The sequence below is a fragment of the Onychostoma macrolepis genome, chromosome 11, assembly GCF_012432095.1.
Source record: "Onychostoma macrolepis isolate SWU-2019 chromosome 11, ASM1243209v1, whole genome shotgun sequence".
NCBI lineage: Eukaryota > Metazoa > Chordata > Actinopteri > Cypriniformes > Cyprinidae > Onychostoma > Onychostoma macrolepis.
Window position 1 is genome coordinate 19,545,357 of NC_081165.1, and position 16,931 is coordinate 19,562,287.

At 40.8% G+C, this 16,931-nt stretch overlaps 1 protein-coding gene across 14 annotated transcripts in view; it reads right to left on the minus strand.

The window, feature by feature from the left end:
* The window catches only part of foxp4 (forkhead box P4), a 294,987-nt gene that overhangs the window by 18,811 nt on the left and 259,245 nt on the right, over window positions 1-16,931 (minus strand). For 11 of the 14 annotated variants that reach the window (XM_058790704.1, XM_058790698.1, XM_058790701.1 and 8 more), the window contains 6 exons: window positions 16,655-16,711; window positions 15,102-15,255; window positions 10,008-10,212; window positions 8,985-9,080; window positions 7,222-7,326; window positions 1,528-1,615 (listed from right to left, as the gene is read on the minus strand). In XM_058790704.1, the coding sequence (XP_058646687.1) occupies window positions 1,528-1,615; window positions 7,222-7,326; window positions 8,985-9,080; window positions 10,008-10,212; window positions 15,102-15,255; window positions 16,655-16,711 (705 nt within the window). The remainder of the gene's footprint in view (window positions 1-1,527; window positions 1,616-7,221; window positions 7,327-8,984; window positions 9,081-10,007; window positions 10,213-15,101; window positions 15,256-16,654; window positions 16,712-16,931) is intronic. The other 3 variants (XM_058790711.1, XM_058790709.1, XM_058790710.1) reach the window with 2 other exon arrangements.

The window sequence follows — 16,931 nt, forward strand, 5'->3', positions numbered from 1 at the left end:
AAGCAGAGGAATTCTACTGCTGCAAGCGCAGTAAGGTTACTTGACCTGCGTTTTAGTTTGGCGTGTTTGAAAAGGGCGAGCAGCTCCCCCATAGCTAACGGTCTCTTTAATGCAACCTAATGTGACCGACCGATGTCCTGTCAGCGTCTGCCAATCCTAACTGTCACTAGACGCTCTTCTGACAGTCTCTGCGTCCAAACAAATTACTCACAAGGACAATAAAACATCGTCCACCACTAAACATAGCACAATTCTGGGTCATACGTAAATGAATTATGATTACAATGAAACGCACCTTGCATTACTTGTTTGTACATTCTCTTAGACTGAAAACTCCTTAATTCTTCCTAAATTTATAACAAAAATTGAAAATTAGAAAGATTTCATTTTAGAAAGAAACATTGTGGATTTTTGCACACACATTCCAATTATTATTGATAAAGTCTACACTGCACGATAATTTATATACAGCATCTGTGTTTTTTTTTTATTATAATGGGACTGCCACAAAAAAAAAAAAAAAATGAAGAAATCAAAATCAGTTAATTTTTACTGTTATGTTTTAAACATGAATAAACTGTTTTAAATCTTTAAAATTTTATTTTTATTATTATTGTTTCAAATGGATATTTGTTGATTTTGACAAGTGATTTATGTTCACATTTTTTCATTTATTTAAATATTATATTAACTTAAATTTAAATTATTATTTTAGAATGCAGCTAATTCAATATTTCAATTTAATCAATTTACTTTTTTTTTTTTTTTTTAGGGACAGTTAAATTCTAACTGAATGATAATTGATTGCCATGCTATTTTTTAAGTAGCAGTTAATCGGGACAACCAAATTGTAATATCAGTTATTTTTCAAATTATTAGTGCTGCCCTACTGAAAATAACAAAACCACTCAGCTGATTAGAAAAATGACTGTAATTTGGACAACATCAGGAGAGTGAAGCAGAGCACAGAGGGTGTCTGTGGTCAAAGGAAGTCTCTAGCACTTCCCATGTCCACCCTTCTCCTTATCAGCTCTCTCATTAGAGATGACACAGTGTATATGCGCGCGACAGGCAGCTCGCGGTGCTTGCTGAGAGTCCGTGGCATGAGAGATGAGAGAGGTGCTGGGAAACTCTCTAATTGGGATCCATCAAAGGCATATATTCTGGCCTCCTCTCTCGCACCCACACTCTACATCACTCTTCCTTTTACAAGCTCCAGTGATCTCTATCAACTCATGTGACATGTAATGGGCAGAAAATCATGCCAGCTGGGTGAAAGTGCGGTTTGTAAGTCTCAGCATCAGTGCACAATATTGGTAAACACAAATTCAAGCCACGATCCTGTAAAGTTGACAGTTACTGTACCTGCAACATAATTACAAGGCAAAAATGTACTCTGGATAAAGCATCTGGCAAATGCACAAATGCAAATGAAAACACAGGAAAAGAGGTAGTCAGGCAGCTTGAATATTGCGTTTGCAAGATTTTTAGAGAAATGTTGATTTTGCGTTTGTGCGTGCATCCCACCTGTATCTCCAGCTGTTGAACGACCTGCATCTGGACCCTGCACTGGGCCGTACTGCGATCATCCAGGGCGTGTTCACTGTTCAGGTGCCTGAGAGAGAGAGAAATGCAAACATGTGATGACATATCCTGATACACAGTCTACTAGATCAATCTGTGACCCTATCTAAACTCCCAGAGGGAGATCTGTAAGCATATTTGGACCATCTGCCACAAACCGTGTCGCTGACCTGCTTGATACAGTGCGCACACACACACACACTATACGGCTGTGTCTCAGCCTTTTGGGACTGTCTCACAGTTTGTGCCGCGTATGCTAACGTGTCAACTCTACTGTACATGCCCGGGCGTCATGTCCTGACGACACACACACTTAAACCCAAATACAGAGGTCACTGAGGCATCAGAGATCCAGTTGCGGCGTCAAACCATGACTTCACATAAACAAATAACCACATCAAAATAGGAGCACAGATAACTGTTTATTTTTCCATTTTGGAGAAGAAACATTTAATGGAATTCTCTTGGGATCACAGCGGCCCTATCAGAGGAAACCCCTAACAATAGTGGATTTCCACTCGAAAACACACTTTTCACTAGGCGTATAACTCAATTTCCTCTCGCAAGAAAATAAAAACAATATTAGGACATGAAAGATGTGGAAAGAGTTTTCCGCTGAGGATTGTGTCATATGAGCAAATGTGACCATGCTGTTTGCTGAAAGTGAAAAAAACAAAAACAGAGAAGTTTTATTGTATTTATTGTCACTCATCGAAAGAAAAGAAAATAACTTTAGACATGAACGTCTCTCTATATTAGGTCTGAACGAGTGTCCTAATGTCTCTGTTATTCAGTCGAAATGCAGCTGGAGTGGGATATTATTTTGGAAACGGTTTTGTTTTTTTGTCAGAAAGTGCCGTAGGCCATGAACTCTGAGTGGGAGTTGAAAAAGGGGAAAAAAAACACCTGGATATGACTTCATTTGTTTTACTCATCAAGCTCTGCTTCAGATGGGTGAGCTCTGCCCATAGTTATTCGAGTCATGTTTTCTTTATGAAGCAATCCAAAACAACACTCCAAAACACAACAAAACAGACAGATGATGCAGGGCTGAGAACCAAATGAGAAAGCACAATCGAAAAAGAAAAGTAAGAGCTTAAAGTGATGGTGTGGATTGGATACCAAGATGGACTCTAGGGTCTGCGATCTTGGATCTTTCCTTCAAGCCATCTGTCTCGTCCTTCACTTTTTATTTACAATTTTCCCACACTTGCAATCACACAACAGTCAACCCCTGCACATATAAACCCATCTCTATAATCCAATAAACATTCCTATTTCCAAACGATGATGTCATTAATCTCTCCAGGTTTGTAATTGGCCACGCCCACCTTCTAACAACACACCTGGTGAGGTTTAATGACTCCAAGGTCAGGGGTCACAGATATCCCTTTCTGGAAGCATTATAAAGCAAAATCTTCCTGAAGATTACTTTATATTATTTGTCCCAGACTAGTGATGCACAATATATCAGTCCCATGCTGGCTATATTCAAATTTTTATTCAAAAGTTATCAGTATTGGCCAATATTATACTGTATATCTCATTTAATCTTTAAAAACATTACTAAATTAATATCCATTTTTGATAATGTACATTATAATGTTGCGAACATATATAAATTCAATAAATTCACCAAATTTGAGCTTTTAATGTTTCATTTTTAAATTCTATAGGCAAACTTTTAATATCAGCCAATTATCAATTATTAGCCACAACATGAAAATAATTCTCAGTTTATTGTATCAGCTGGAATTTTAATACTGGTGCAGTCAAGGGAATTCCTGCATTTTTAGCACCCTCCTCTCTGGCGTGGGCGGCCCATCGTGTTTAGTTCTCTTCACGATGGGAGAGCGGCAAACGGAAGTGAGTGTGAGTGGCAGAATCTTAACCTTCGCAATACACAATCGTCCTCATGATCCCGGCCTGCTTTATCTCAGTGACACCTGGCGCATGACATGACCGTTTTGAATGTCCGACTGAAGGAAAAGAGGGGTGCGCATTTGCTCTCTCATGAGAAATTAAACAAAAACAATGATGTCACCCACTCGACTAATCCAGGCACAGATAGACATTTTTTCCCTGCAAGCACATGATGATAATAACAAAAACATGATCTCATCTTACTCTCCCTCTGCCCCTCTACACCCCCCGTTTCTCTCTCTCTTTCTGAATAAAGGAACAGACCACAAGTTTTATGGCTCATAATAAACAGTAGCAGCGTTTTTCCGAGAGAGCCGACAATGAGGCAGTATTTACTCCCTGCACCCCGACAGGGATTTGAGGAGCATTTACAATGGTCACAGAAAAAAAGTCACAAGCCAGCCCCGACAAAGGGCTTGAGTATTCTAACACATGTCGCCCCGGCATGCCAGAGAAAACTGAACATCATTAAAGAGCTCAGGATGAGAGTGTGTGAAACAGAACGAAAGAGAGACAGGATGAAGATTGAGAGCGAATGAGTGTTTTAGCATTCTCACACTACTCTAGCTAGAGAGAAAGAGAAAACAAGAGATTTCATCTGGGGAGAAAAAGTGTTCCTATTATGTCCAGATTAAACTGACAAGAGACTTTTTCAGCATTTCTTGCGCTGAATTCTGTGAAAGGGATTTTAAAAATATATAAAGTGGTGTTAAACAGAGCTGAGAGTACTACACTCTTAGTGGTTCATGTTGTATGTGTTTAACTGGACTGCTTTTTAATAGTTTTTCTATGTAAGCATTTGCTAGATCTTGCTGCTTTTTCTGTCTTACGCATGAGTACCACAAGAAACAAAGTCAACTTAAAACAAGATCAACTGTTGACATGCTGACCAGCTCATCATGTTTCATTTCAAAACACTGGACCAATCAAAAGAAGCAGGGGGCGGGTTAAACATCACTAGTGTGTTATAGTAGCAACTGCTAATTATTTAATCTCAAAAGAGGTGCTTAGCTATAGCCAGGACAACAATAATATAATGTAATGTAATAATATAATATAATATAATATAACCTTTGTCTGGCATTTCTAAATACAAGAATGTCTTCTGTACCTTTGCCTCCCTAAAGGAACAGTTCAAATCGATCAAAATTAACATCTTGAAAACCTTGGTATGACGGTCAAAAACATCCATCTAGCATATGTTTAGATAGACCAGCAACTAAAATAGCAGTGCAAAAAGAACGCAATCTGTGTGAACGTGCCCTTATTGGAAGCTGAAAGCATTTTTAAATTACCCAAACTGAACATGTATGGGGGCAAGGGATGTGTAGAGCTTTGTGAATGGCGGGCGTTCGTTCAGCGGGCACCGATTCCATGTGGGCCTCATTTCCTACTATAAGTGGCAGGCAGCCAGATGGGGCTATAGAATAGACAAAAAGAACAGAAGGGGAGAGAGAGGGAGAGAGTCTCCTCTCTTCCTGTCTTTAGCGATGACTAAAGTGTTCTGACTAGGCCACGGTGCACGGCACTGACGGCAATATCTGTCACCCCCTCCCTTCTTATCTCGTGTCCCCCCCCACCCTTCTCTGCTTGCCCCGAGGCTATGTGAAATGAGACACCACGCAACCAAACAACAGCTTTACTCTTAAAACTTTCCCAGACTCTCCGGCTCTTTGATGTGTGTGTCAGCGACTATCATACGCGCTTCCCGCTCCCGCCCGCGTGCACCGAACACGCTCTTCACCCCCGTCGCCAGGGACAACCGGAGGAAATTTACATACACATCTTTCCGGCCTGTCAATACAGCGGTCCCCTTGAGGAAGCACAGCTCTGGAGTCAAAAGACGATGCGAGGGCCTAGCATCTCGTCAAAGGAAATAAACACGCAGGGATGTGACCGCCACTCATTAACGGACAAGAACACCCGGCTACTGTAACAGACGAAGTTGACCTGCCGGATATCAAAGGAGGGTGTTTGAGGGAGAGAAAATAAACAGCAGAGAGCTTGTGCGTCGTGAGCCTCGAGTCCACTGGGGCAACGGCAGCGGCAACAGTCTGGCTCGCACCACTGTGACAGGCGGACATGTCAGGACTTTCCACTGTGAAGTCTCATTATTTTAACACACAGAGACAATGGGACTGTTTACATCGCCTTCCCTGTCTGATCTCTTCCTCTCTTTATCTCCTCTCGCCCCCCCAGCATCCCTAAAGACCCCAAACTGGCAAACACACGCGCAAAGAAAAAGAGATGGCGAGAAGAAAGAAGATTGGGAAAAGGGAGATAGAGGAGGGGAGGGAGCCTCTTTTTGATGTCTTTGCTTGTATCCAAGAAACAAAAGCTTCTAATTGTAAATGAGCTAATTAAGTAAACCACTAACGAAGCGTGAAAACAATTTGCTTGACCCAGCAGTGGAGCGCTCAGGGATGGAGAGGCGGAATTATGGGAGTGGGGAGCTAATCGGCCTCTGACAGCATTGAAGAGTTGCGGGCAGCTACCTGATCAGACACACACACACACACACACACACACACACACACATTCTTTTCCTCTACAATACAGGACGGGTCAACAGGAAGGGAACAGAACATCTGTCTCTATGGTTACAAGTGGGGCATGTGTGAACTAGCTTCCTGTGCAAAAGTATTAGGCTGAACCTTTGGGAAAAATTGTGTGAAAACCATACTGTTCATTTCTGGAATTTTGCACACTGTCACCATCTGAATTCAGAAATTAACAGACCCAAAAAGGAATCAAAGTTAGTGTACCTTTTGTTTAACTTTAGTGTATCAACACTTTAGTGTAAAAAAAGTTTAAGTAATACTAAAAATTAGTATTAATACTATTACTATACCAAAAAGGTCTACAATACACACATTAGAGAGAACTTTTTCTAGGCTAAAAATCAATGTTCTGCACCTGTAATCTATTAATAAAGAAACAATGTCATGTAAAATTATTTTAAACATTTAGTTGTATACTGTACATGAACATTGACTAACATTTATGCTCACCAAGGTATTTATTTGATAAAAAATAAAGTAAAAACAGTAATATTGTGAAATATTATTAAATAAATTGTGAAATTAGCATTACTCCAGTCTTCAGTGTCACACACTCCTTCAGTAATCTGAATGCGCAGATCTGGTGCTCAGGAAACACCTCTTATTATTATAAATTTTGAAAACAGTTGTGCTTCTTAATATTTTAGTGTAAAATATTATATATTGCAGCTCTACAGAGTGCACTCTAGTTTACTCTGTGTTCTATGACTGTGAAATACCTGTCTATCAAGCGTTAGCTCTCTTTTTTCATACACGAGTACAGTCCCACAGCACTGGCGAATGTCTCACGCTCTCTCCAGCAATAACCTTGCACCCCCCACCTCCCTGTGGAATTCATTCGTCTCTGGTCTGTTCAAACATCACACCTGAACACAGCTGTCAGTCGCCCGGGCTTTCTTATTGCCTATCCTCTCATCCCCACAGAACAAGAAGCCTTTAGTTTACAAGTGATCTGCAAGCTCATCGAAAAAAGGATGAATGCACACTGACAGAGGGAAATGCTAACAGCCACAGACTTGTTTTGTGGGACACAGCAGGTAATAATGAATACTCTGCTGCCCGGCAGGGGGTTTTACGCGAGTTACGAGGTTTGACATGAATGTAGCACATTACACACTCATGAAGTGGAATTTGACGGACAGCTGTCACTCACTTGATGAACTGGCCCATGTCATCGCACAGCGCTTCGCAGCCAGGCCACTTGCATTCGCCGTGTCCATAGAGCGGGTGAGAGGCCGTGTGTTCCTCATGAGTCGAGCTGAAAGAGACAAAAAAGATTTGGTTAGTCAAACTATAAATGATTATGTCACACTGAACTTTCTGACTTAAGAGTCACATGATCCTTCAGAAATCATTTAAATAGCTGATTTGCTGCTCAAAAAATGTCTTATCAATGTTGAAAACAGTTGCCCTGCTTAATACTTTTGTGGACACCATTAAATATATTTTTTCTTTAAAATCATCTAAACACCTGCTTTCTTAATCAAAACAACCCATTGGGGTCAATATCAACATAAATTTTTTTCAGGCAGTCGGCATGGTAGCCTCACACACATGCAACCAATACAAAGCAATGAAGCAATGGAAACAGTCTCGAACATTCCCTGTCTGGGAAAGCCGATAGCTTTGAGCCAGTCCTTCAGGAAGCTTCGAACAAATCTAGCTCAAAAGGATCTGGTAAATGTAAAAAACGACAGCTTTTCCACAATTGTGACTGACAGGCGTCCAATAGTAAGTGCATATCATTGTATTAGCATCTTGTACTACGACGCAGGTTCAAATGTCCTCAGATGCAGCCAGGAACAACAAGCCGCCATCTAATTACGAACGAACGTGGATGATATTCAGATGTTTCTCGTAACAGCAGGAGCATGGATAAGGTGGCTGCTGATGTGCTGACAGGGCCTGCTGGTGGGGCCTGGGGATAAATGCTACAGTCTTGTTTCGTTTGAGATACAGCCACTGTGTGCTCTGTGGCTGAGAAGTCTGGTTCGGGTCTCTCTGGTCCCAGCTTCTGTAGAGACCCATAACTGATCAGCCTCGAACCCCCGCCAGCAGTCTCATCCAGCAATTTTTCATTTCGGGCCTGGCCATCCGCCACGGGCTAGCATGTAGCTTGGGTTTTTTTGGGAGGGCAGGGACCACAGAATCCTTCGTCATGTGTCTGACTGCTGCTAAGCATGGGCAGGGGGCTGGGGGGGGGGGAGCACGGCTTGTGGCGGTTGAAGGTCTGGGGAACTCTTCCCAACTCCACATCAGAGTACTGCCTAATATAAAGCAGCTTGCTAGCAGATGAGGTCCTCCTGATGCGGCGCACACACACGCTCCCCTCCTCCTCTTCATCAGATGTGCTGGCAGTGGACGGCCCACGCAATTCAGAAGCTGCTCGAGCGCTAGACATTACAAACTACTGGCAACCACACTGTCCACATGTGCCATGCATTAGCCTCACCGCACAGTTTTTCTTCCCTTTTGAGTTGCGTGTATGTGTGTGTTTGTGTGTAAATGTGTTAGGCCAAGTCAGGGAGAACAGTGTTAGAAGAAAACATGATGGAGGGCGCGCTTTTCTTTCTGTTTAGCCATGTCCGTGTAGCATGACAGGGTGGGGTGTGTGTTAGTGCTGCTGGTGTGTGTGGGTTCATTTAACTGTAGTTTAGAGGCCCCACCGGTGGAAAAATGGCCATATTACATAAAAGAATTACAGAGCTGCTATAAACGTCACACTGCAGCGGCATTTAAGTGAACTGCAAAAGTTCATTAAAAACTTGATAAACAGAAATGCTGCGTAAAAACCTTTTGCTGTTTGGAGCTTTTATCTATTATTTATGCAAACTATACATACATAAACTAATAAATATTACATTTTACTTCACGTTTTATATTATGCGTGTATATACATGTGTGTTTGTTACTCACTGGGTGCTCTGCAGGGGAGCGCCTTTGGAATAAGGCGTGAGATGCTCATCACTGGACTCCTTGGTGAAGGACGAGATCCACTCAAAGAGTCTTGCTCTTAAGAATGGAAAGAAGGCTTGAGTACCCCAGAGTAGGAGCACTTTTCTATCTCTTTCTCTCTCAAAAACGGCTGCTCACCTCTCAACGAAATTATCACGGTACACCTTCACCCACTCCACACACACACTCATGCTAAACTGGCACAGGGACGTCAGTCATGCTGATGGCATGCTATGTTCTGAGGAACTCACACGAGCACCAAATATCAAATGAACCCAGGCATTTTACATCAGCTCATCAAACAGCAACTGACAGCAGAAACCTTGAAATATGATGTTTGACAAAAATATCTATTTATGAAATCTGTCATGTAGCAGTTGGCACTCTGAATGCTCATGACAAAAATACATTAGCATAGCTATAGCACTTCTTTGTTTGCTTACTTTCAATATACTGTTAGTTGTTACTTATTAGCTGTTTGTAGTTGTAACCAGTATCCAGATTTTACTATCTGCCTGCCAGTTGCAGATGATTTGATTAAATTATCTATCTATCTATCTATCTATCTATCTATCTATCTATCTATCTATCTATCTATCTATCTATCTATCTATCTATCTATCTATCTATCTATCTATCTGTCATATATAAATGTATATCTATCTATCTATCTATCTATCTATCTATCTATATATCTGTCATATATAAATGTATACAGTATCTATCCATCCATCCATCCATCCATCCATCCATCCATCCATCCATCCATCCATCCATATATATATATATATATATATATATATATATATATATATATATATATATATATATATAAATATACACACATGAATACACATAAATGTATGTATATTATTATTATTATTTCTCACTTTTGCAATTACTTTCATATTCTTGATTTATCATGGTGTTGATTTATATAAAAAAATCAGGTAGACTATAAAGTATTGTGCATTTTCCACTGACCTGTCTCTCTTTGGAGTGTGCACAGAGTTCTGTCCATTTGGCAAAGGATGATGGGGGATCTGAGGTGAGACCTTGGAGGCCGAGTATGAGGTAGTGTTGGAGCTGTTGGTGGTCAGATCGAGGCCCTCATGTTTCATGGCCTCCTCTGTGCTCTGAACACCGGCCACGTCCTTCCACAACTGCTGCAGGTCAGTGGGACACATGGCTGAGATGGACAGAAAGCAAGCAAAAGATTACTACAAACTAAAAATCTTTATTGATTACCATAAACCATAACATCCTTAGACAGAAAAGAAAAAACAACCACCTTTAGCAAACCGTAAATGCTATAATCCATAATCTCCATTGAAACACAAACACAAAAAGGTGCTTTAAAAGCCCTGAGTCAACAACAGGTGGCATATGATGAAACCTTCTCTGGACAGAGAGTTTTTCAGCATGTTTATTATTTTTTCTCTTCTTTGTTGTGCTGAAGACTATAAGCCACTGTTGAATGATGAGAGCTCCATCGGAAAGCATCCAAACCTGCATCTCTCTCTATCACACCTCCAAAGCCCCCTCCACCTCACCGCATCTTGAACAGTGGCCAGCTGGCAGCGCATCCCACCCCAGAGATCTCAAAGCCTGGCTGTGCGCTGACATTAGTGTGGCAAGCCATAAAACACCAGGCACACACCTTGCCACACTTCACTACGGGAAGGTGGCATGCCAGCGGGAATTGTTAAGTTCACAAGACAGCAGAAGGAAGGACCCATCCAAATCGGAGGAAGCAAATGGCTAATTTCAGTGTGTTTTTGTTATCTCTCAACATCTCTGCAAATCCCCCTGGCTACCTCCATTTGTAATTATCACTGTCCCGACCGGCACTGCAACTCACTGGGTGAATTAATCTTGGCGAGATGCTCTCTTGGCATTTTTTCTGTTGTTTTATTTCCCCTCAAACTTGCTGAATTCGGGATTGTTTTTTTGTCTCTTGGAAAGGCAGAGGGGGTCTAGGTTGGGAGGGAGATTTGAGGGTGTAAAAAAAGCGAAGAAGAAGGGGGGCCGCCCAAGCTCGTCTGGCGCACACTGTTCCCGAAAAGCCACAGCCTGCTACGCTATCTCACATGGCAAAGACTTAATAGCAATCTAAATATTATGTCTGGTCCGCCAGCATTCTTGTCCCAGACCCCGCCAAAACAAAACTCCTCGCCTGGCCTGGCTCTCTTCATCCCCCCAACCTCCCTCTCTTCCCAGCAGGCCTGGGGCCAGGGAAATGATGTATGGCCACACTTGCAGCTACAGGCTGTTGTTCACTAGTCACAGACAACCTGACAGAGCACCAAAGGGCCATGGATGTATTTTAACCCTGCAAATAACCGAGCCAGCCCGGTGGCGTGGTGCTGTTGCCTTGGACGGGGGAAAGGAGGCGATTTCTGCAAGTTTCTACTTTTGTGAAAGAGCAGCCAGAACATAGGAAGTGGAAGGGAGGACGCAGGGTGGAGATGGAGCGGTTTACCTACAGTGAAGTGTTTTTGTATCTCATTTTCTTCCAAACACACACATACACAGTTGCACACATACACAGGGGCAGGTGAGGCGTTTCCCCCTGTGGTTGGCCACACACTCTCCATTTCTCACACACACAGAAAACCAACCTCAGCTTTCCACAAAAGTGTGTGTTCCTGAAATTGTTTAATATTCAGCATTTAGTAGTTGGTTTACTGAAGCTGATGTGTGTCGTGACGTTAAAACTTTACTTAATGTGCAGAGACTATGAGTAAACCATTCTTAGGTTGATTTCTCTGACATGTATAAACATTGGGGTGGTTTCAAAACATCTCTCTGTTAGTCTTAGCAGCCTGGCATAGCAACACTGTCTCAACCAATAGTGTGAGTTTGGGGCAGGGCTAATGGTTTTTGACCAATGGCAGAAAAGCTTTAGGGAAACCTGCTTGGAAACAGACATTGTTTTTGAAATTCTTCTTGATGCAGCATAAGTCATCTTCAAATTTAAAGGAGAACTGTGTAATCTCTGCAGAACTTAAATTATATGCACTACTGTTCAAATGTTCGAGGTCAGTAAGACTTTGTTTTTAAAAGAAGTCTCTTATGCTCACCAAGGTAGCATTTATCTATTTTAAAATACAGTAAAAACAGAAATATTGTGAATTGTTATGACAAGCTAAAATAACCGTTTTCTATTTTGATATATTTTATAGGTAGTTTATTCCTGTGACAGCAAAGCTAAATTTTCAAAATATGCTGATTTGGTACTTAAAATACATTTCTGTTTCAGGATTCTTTGATGAAAGTTTAAAAGAATAGTATTTATTTGTCACTTTCCTTCAATTTAATGCATCCTTCTGGATAAAAGAATACGTTTTTAAAAATCTTACTGACCCCAAACTTCTGAATGGTAATATATATATATATAATAAATATATAAACATTTATGCTACTGTTTTAACACAGATCAGACTACATTAAACTTTCTGATTATCATCTAAATTTGACTAATATTCATAAGTAGATAACCAATGAGGCTGCTCACGAGGCAACATTACAAATTCCCCTTTGGTCTGTAATGTCTGCCCCCTCTTCTAACTACATGCATCACAAATCCTGAAAAAAAAAACTAAAGAAAAGTTTGGCATGGTGATCACAAAGCATTAAGCCGAGTTCCTCAGATCTGGTTGCGCCCTTTGGACAGGAATTCAAATGGCTTACTGTAACTGTTAAGTGAATCTTACAAAGAAACAAAAGTCATCCCGACTAGCAGTCCGACTAATGCTTGGGTTCGAAACTCTAGACTTTCTGCGGGAATGACTGGGCAACGCCAAACAAACACGAAAACAACAACAACAGCGGTTGGCGCCACCCATGGATCAGAGAACAAATCCTTTTCAGCAGCAGCTACAGCCAAGCATGACTAGCCAGAAGAATGCGCATGGTTGGCTGGTCAGTCATAATGGAGGACTTCTTTTCAGAGAGGGATTGTGGGGAAATTCCGTGATTCTGCTCTGTCGCAGGATTTGTTGAAGGGATTCCAAGAGCCCAGAGTTTATTGTTCTTCAGACCCCTTGAAACAATGCAATAAGCAATGGGGGTGGGTGTGAGGGTCTACGCCAGAAAGATGCCAAAGCCAAAAGTTTACAGCTGTCGTGAAAAATTATTTTCATCAATCTGCGAACCTTCCTCTGCCTTGTTTCATGCTCTCTCCCTCTCTTTTTTTTTTTTTTCCAAAAGACTACTTTTCTAAAAGCAGCCGTATGCATGTGTGTGTGGCAGGCCCACTCATGATTCCGGATGACGAGTCTATGTTTTCTTAAGACTGAAATAATCAGAGATGTCAAGAGCAATGGGTGAAAATGAGAGTCAAGAACTCTAATAAAAGACTGGGATCATTTTGGAGGCCCTATCGGCAAGAGTGGCAGGGATTTCGGCATGGAAACTGGAGTCGGCTCCCTGTTTGTTCTGTCCTGTTGAGGCTCTTGCAATGTTACGACCGCTGTGGAACCTGTAAAAGTTGATGTGTCTAATTTTGGCGAATGGTGGCCAGTTTGCAGTCAGGATACATTACTGGTAGGGGCCCTTTGACAAAACAAGGAAAAATGGAAAATACATTCAAAAATGATCCAAAACCTCCATTTCCTTCTGTAGGATAAGTGCGTCTGGAGTGTGTAAAACTAATGGGTGCACACACACATAAGCCCCTCCCTGCCTCTGCACAAAGCCCGGTGAATTTTGTGGCATATTTTACCTATTATCCAAATGACTGCCTTCCACAAAACCAACAATCAAGCTTTGCTTTTATCTCTTTATGAGCTGATTAAGTTAACAAGCTTCACATGTGGCTCTATGGACATGGCTGTAGTTAGTCTCCGGGGGGCTCCATCCCGCTCTAATAGATTGAGATGATAGCTCATTGCCAAATTTTGGAGGAAGACGAATAAGGGATTCATTTTACAGCCAGCTTTATTAGCATTCAACATTGTGCGTATAGTAGCGGGGCAATCTGAGATTGTGTGTGTGTGTGTGTGTGTGGTTGGGGCTGACTAAGGAAGAATAAGTGGGCGGCGGACACAAGTCTGGCCTCAGCCTGAGACCGCCATCTGGTCCTGGGCTACGGGTATGAACACAGATGCTGCATTTATTTAGCACACTGCATTTCCTCCAGAGCTCCACTTTCCTTTAATAGGCATCACTAAAGAAACGAATCAGACACTCTGTGGTGTTTTTCTGGCTGTTGAGGACAAGAGGAGAGTGTGAAAGAGACAGACCACCAGGTTGAGAGGCCTGTGGTTGTACCACCTCAACCTGGGGCTAGATGGAGTCAGATGTTTGTGGTCAATATTGATGAGCTAATGGAGTTGGGGAAGAGTTTTGCACCTTTAAAGTTATACATTAATTCAAGTGAGTCAGTATCTGCAATAAAAATGTCTGACAAAAATCCTAAATTCATCAAAATCCCCTTACTTCACAATAAGCGAATTTTCATAATAAATACATTAGATAAATTACTTCAATACTTTAACATTCTGCAATTTTGGTATGTTAAGTTATTAATTAGCTTTTGACTTGTTTTCTAGTTGGAATATCCGAAAGACCAAAATTAAATAAATTTAAAATAAAATAAAATAAGCTACTTGTTTTCATCTTAACTATACAAGTATTTTGTCTAATTAAACAAGTACATGTTCCCACTTGTTTACAGTATAAACAAGATAAAATCAAGTTAAAAAAATCTGCCAGTTCAGTAATACAAAATAGATCTCATATTAAAGAAACAAAGAAAACAAGTCTTATTATTGCATGCAGTGTTGATAAATTATGAAAAGCATGTCAACTGAAATAAAGAAATAAAATACATATATATAAATATCAGGTGAAAATCTAAAACTAAAATGAAACGAGTTTAAACTGAAGCACTAAAATTACTAAGTGGAAATAAATCAAATCTAAAACTGAGCTAAATCTGGAAGAAAAAAAAAGTTAAATAGCCTAAATAGTAATATTAAGAAACACTAATAAAAATGACAAAAGCAGATAAAAAAAAAAAAAAAAAGTATTCGGACGTCTCAAAGAGTATTCTGATTGCATTTGTATGTGTACCTTGCTGCAGGCTCTGAATGGGTACTGTTCCTTGGCCTGGCTGTAGGTTCACCAGGCCCTGTCTTTGTAGATTCAGAATGTGTTGCTGCTGTAGTTGTTGCATCTGGATCAGCTGCTGCTGGAAAGCCAGCTGTTTATTCCCCAACTGCTGCTGCTGAGAACCAGAGAGAGAGAGAGAGAGAGAGAGAGAGAGAGAGAGAGAGAGAGAGAGAGAGAAGCATGTTACACAACAAAACAAACGGATGGGAAAAGTGAGAGGAAGAGACTTGGAGAGCTTCAGGATGGAGAGGGCGGGAAAGACGAGACATTCATTGGCTTTTATAAGCCTTCAACCTCGTCCAGGACATGTTTAGATAGGACATATCCTGGAATAGAGATATTTTCCCCTCCAATCACCAAAGCACTTCCTGTGGCGGTAGACAACAAGCAGACAACAAAACGCTGAGACTTAGTTCAAAGTGTCGAAGTGCATTGTGAAGCCTCATGCATTAGGAGATAACGCATTTATCTGGGAATGACAGTTCCATGTGGTCTAGGACCGACACCAAAGACACGCTTGCAAACACGCTCGTTCATTCCTGCGTGTAGCAATCTGTTAGCATGCGGTTGGCTCGCAATTAACACGGCAATAAACAGTGACTAACAACATCTGTGCACGATGTTAAGAACAGTTCCAGATTATATGACATCAGATGTTTATCATTTCACGATAAGGCTTGGCATTTTTTCACTATGCATGAAATGAGCTTTGTGAAACTTGAGAAGCACGACTCCAAAAGCCTTTTTCACTGTTTCATAAACAGGTCTCAATGTGTGCGGATAGTCATCATTCAGCTATCAAGAGATTTATTTTTGTTCCAGCCGACTTCTGGTGACGTTTAACAAAGAGATGAAAAATGAGCAAACCGTTTTATCAGCTATGACATAAGCACGGTGTATTCCAAGACTAGCCCTAAACTTGCATAAAAACATGACATGAGTGAGAAAAACCCGTCAGATCTTCAGCCAGAGGTGGGAAGGAACATAAAAAAGGGCCAAGGTGAAAAAAGTCAATCAATAAAACAAGTCAATCAAGTTAAAGGTGATGCATATAATTTATGATGTTTAAAGTGACAGTGGATGGCAACATTGACTCAACGATATTTTGGAAGATGGGGCTGGGGTACGCTACCATTCAAAAGTTTGGGGTTAATACGATTATTTAGTTTTTGGAAGAAATGCATTATATTTCTCAAAAGTGACAGACATTTACAAAAGATTTCTTTTTTGCATAAAGGCTGTTGTTTTGAACTTTCTATTTACCAGCAAATATTGAGAAAAATGTATCATGGTTTCCACAAAAATATATTAAGCAGCACAACTGTTTTCAACATTGATAATAATAAGAAATGTTTATTGATCACCAAATCAGTATATTAGAATGATTTCTGGAGGATCATGTGACACTGAGGACTGGAGTAATGGCTGCTGAAAATTCAGTTTACCATCACAGGAATACATTACATTTGGAAAAATATTAATAAATTTAACAGAACTTTTGAACAAAATTGTACCTGTTTTTCTGGCCAATGGTGCACCTTGTTCAAAGTATGCATGATGATACATTTCACCTTTAAAACAATAAAGCAATCAGTACACACTCATTTCTACAGCAGAGAGGTACAGATTTGAAGGTGTGTGTGTGTGTGTGTGTGTGTGTGTGTAAGGGTAAGAAGGGTGAGTGCTATGGAATACATGGCATGTGCCGATAAGGTCAGTTGGTGTCGTGGTGATAAATGTCCTCCTTCCTGAACTGTCCTGAGTCGAACCACTGTTTCCAGCGACACGCTT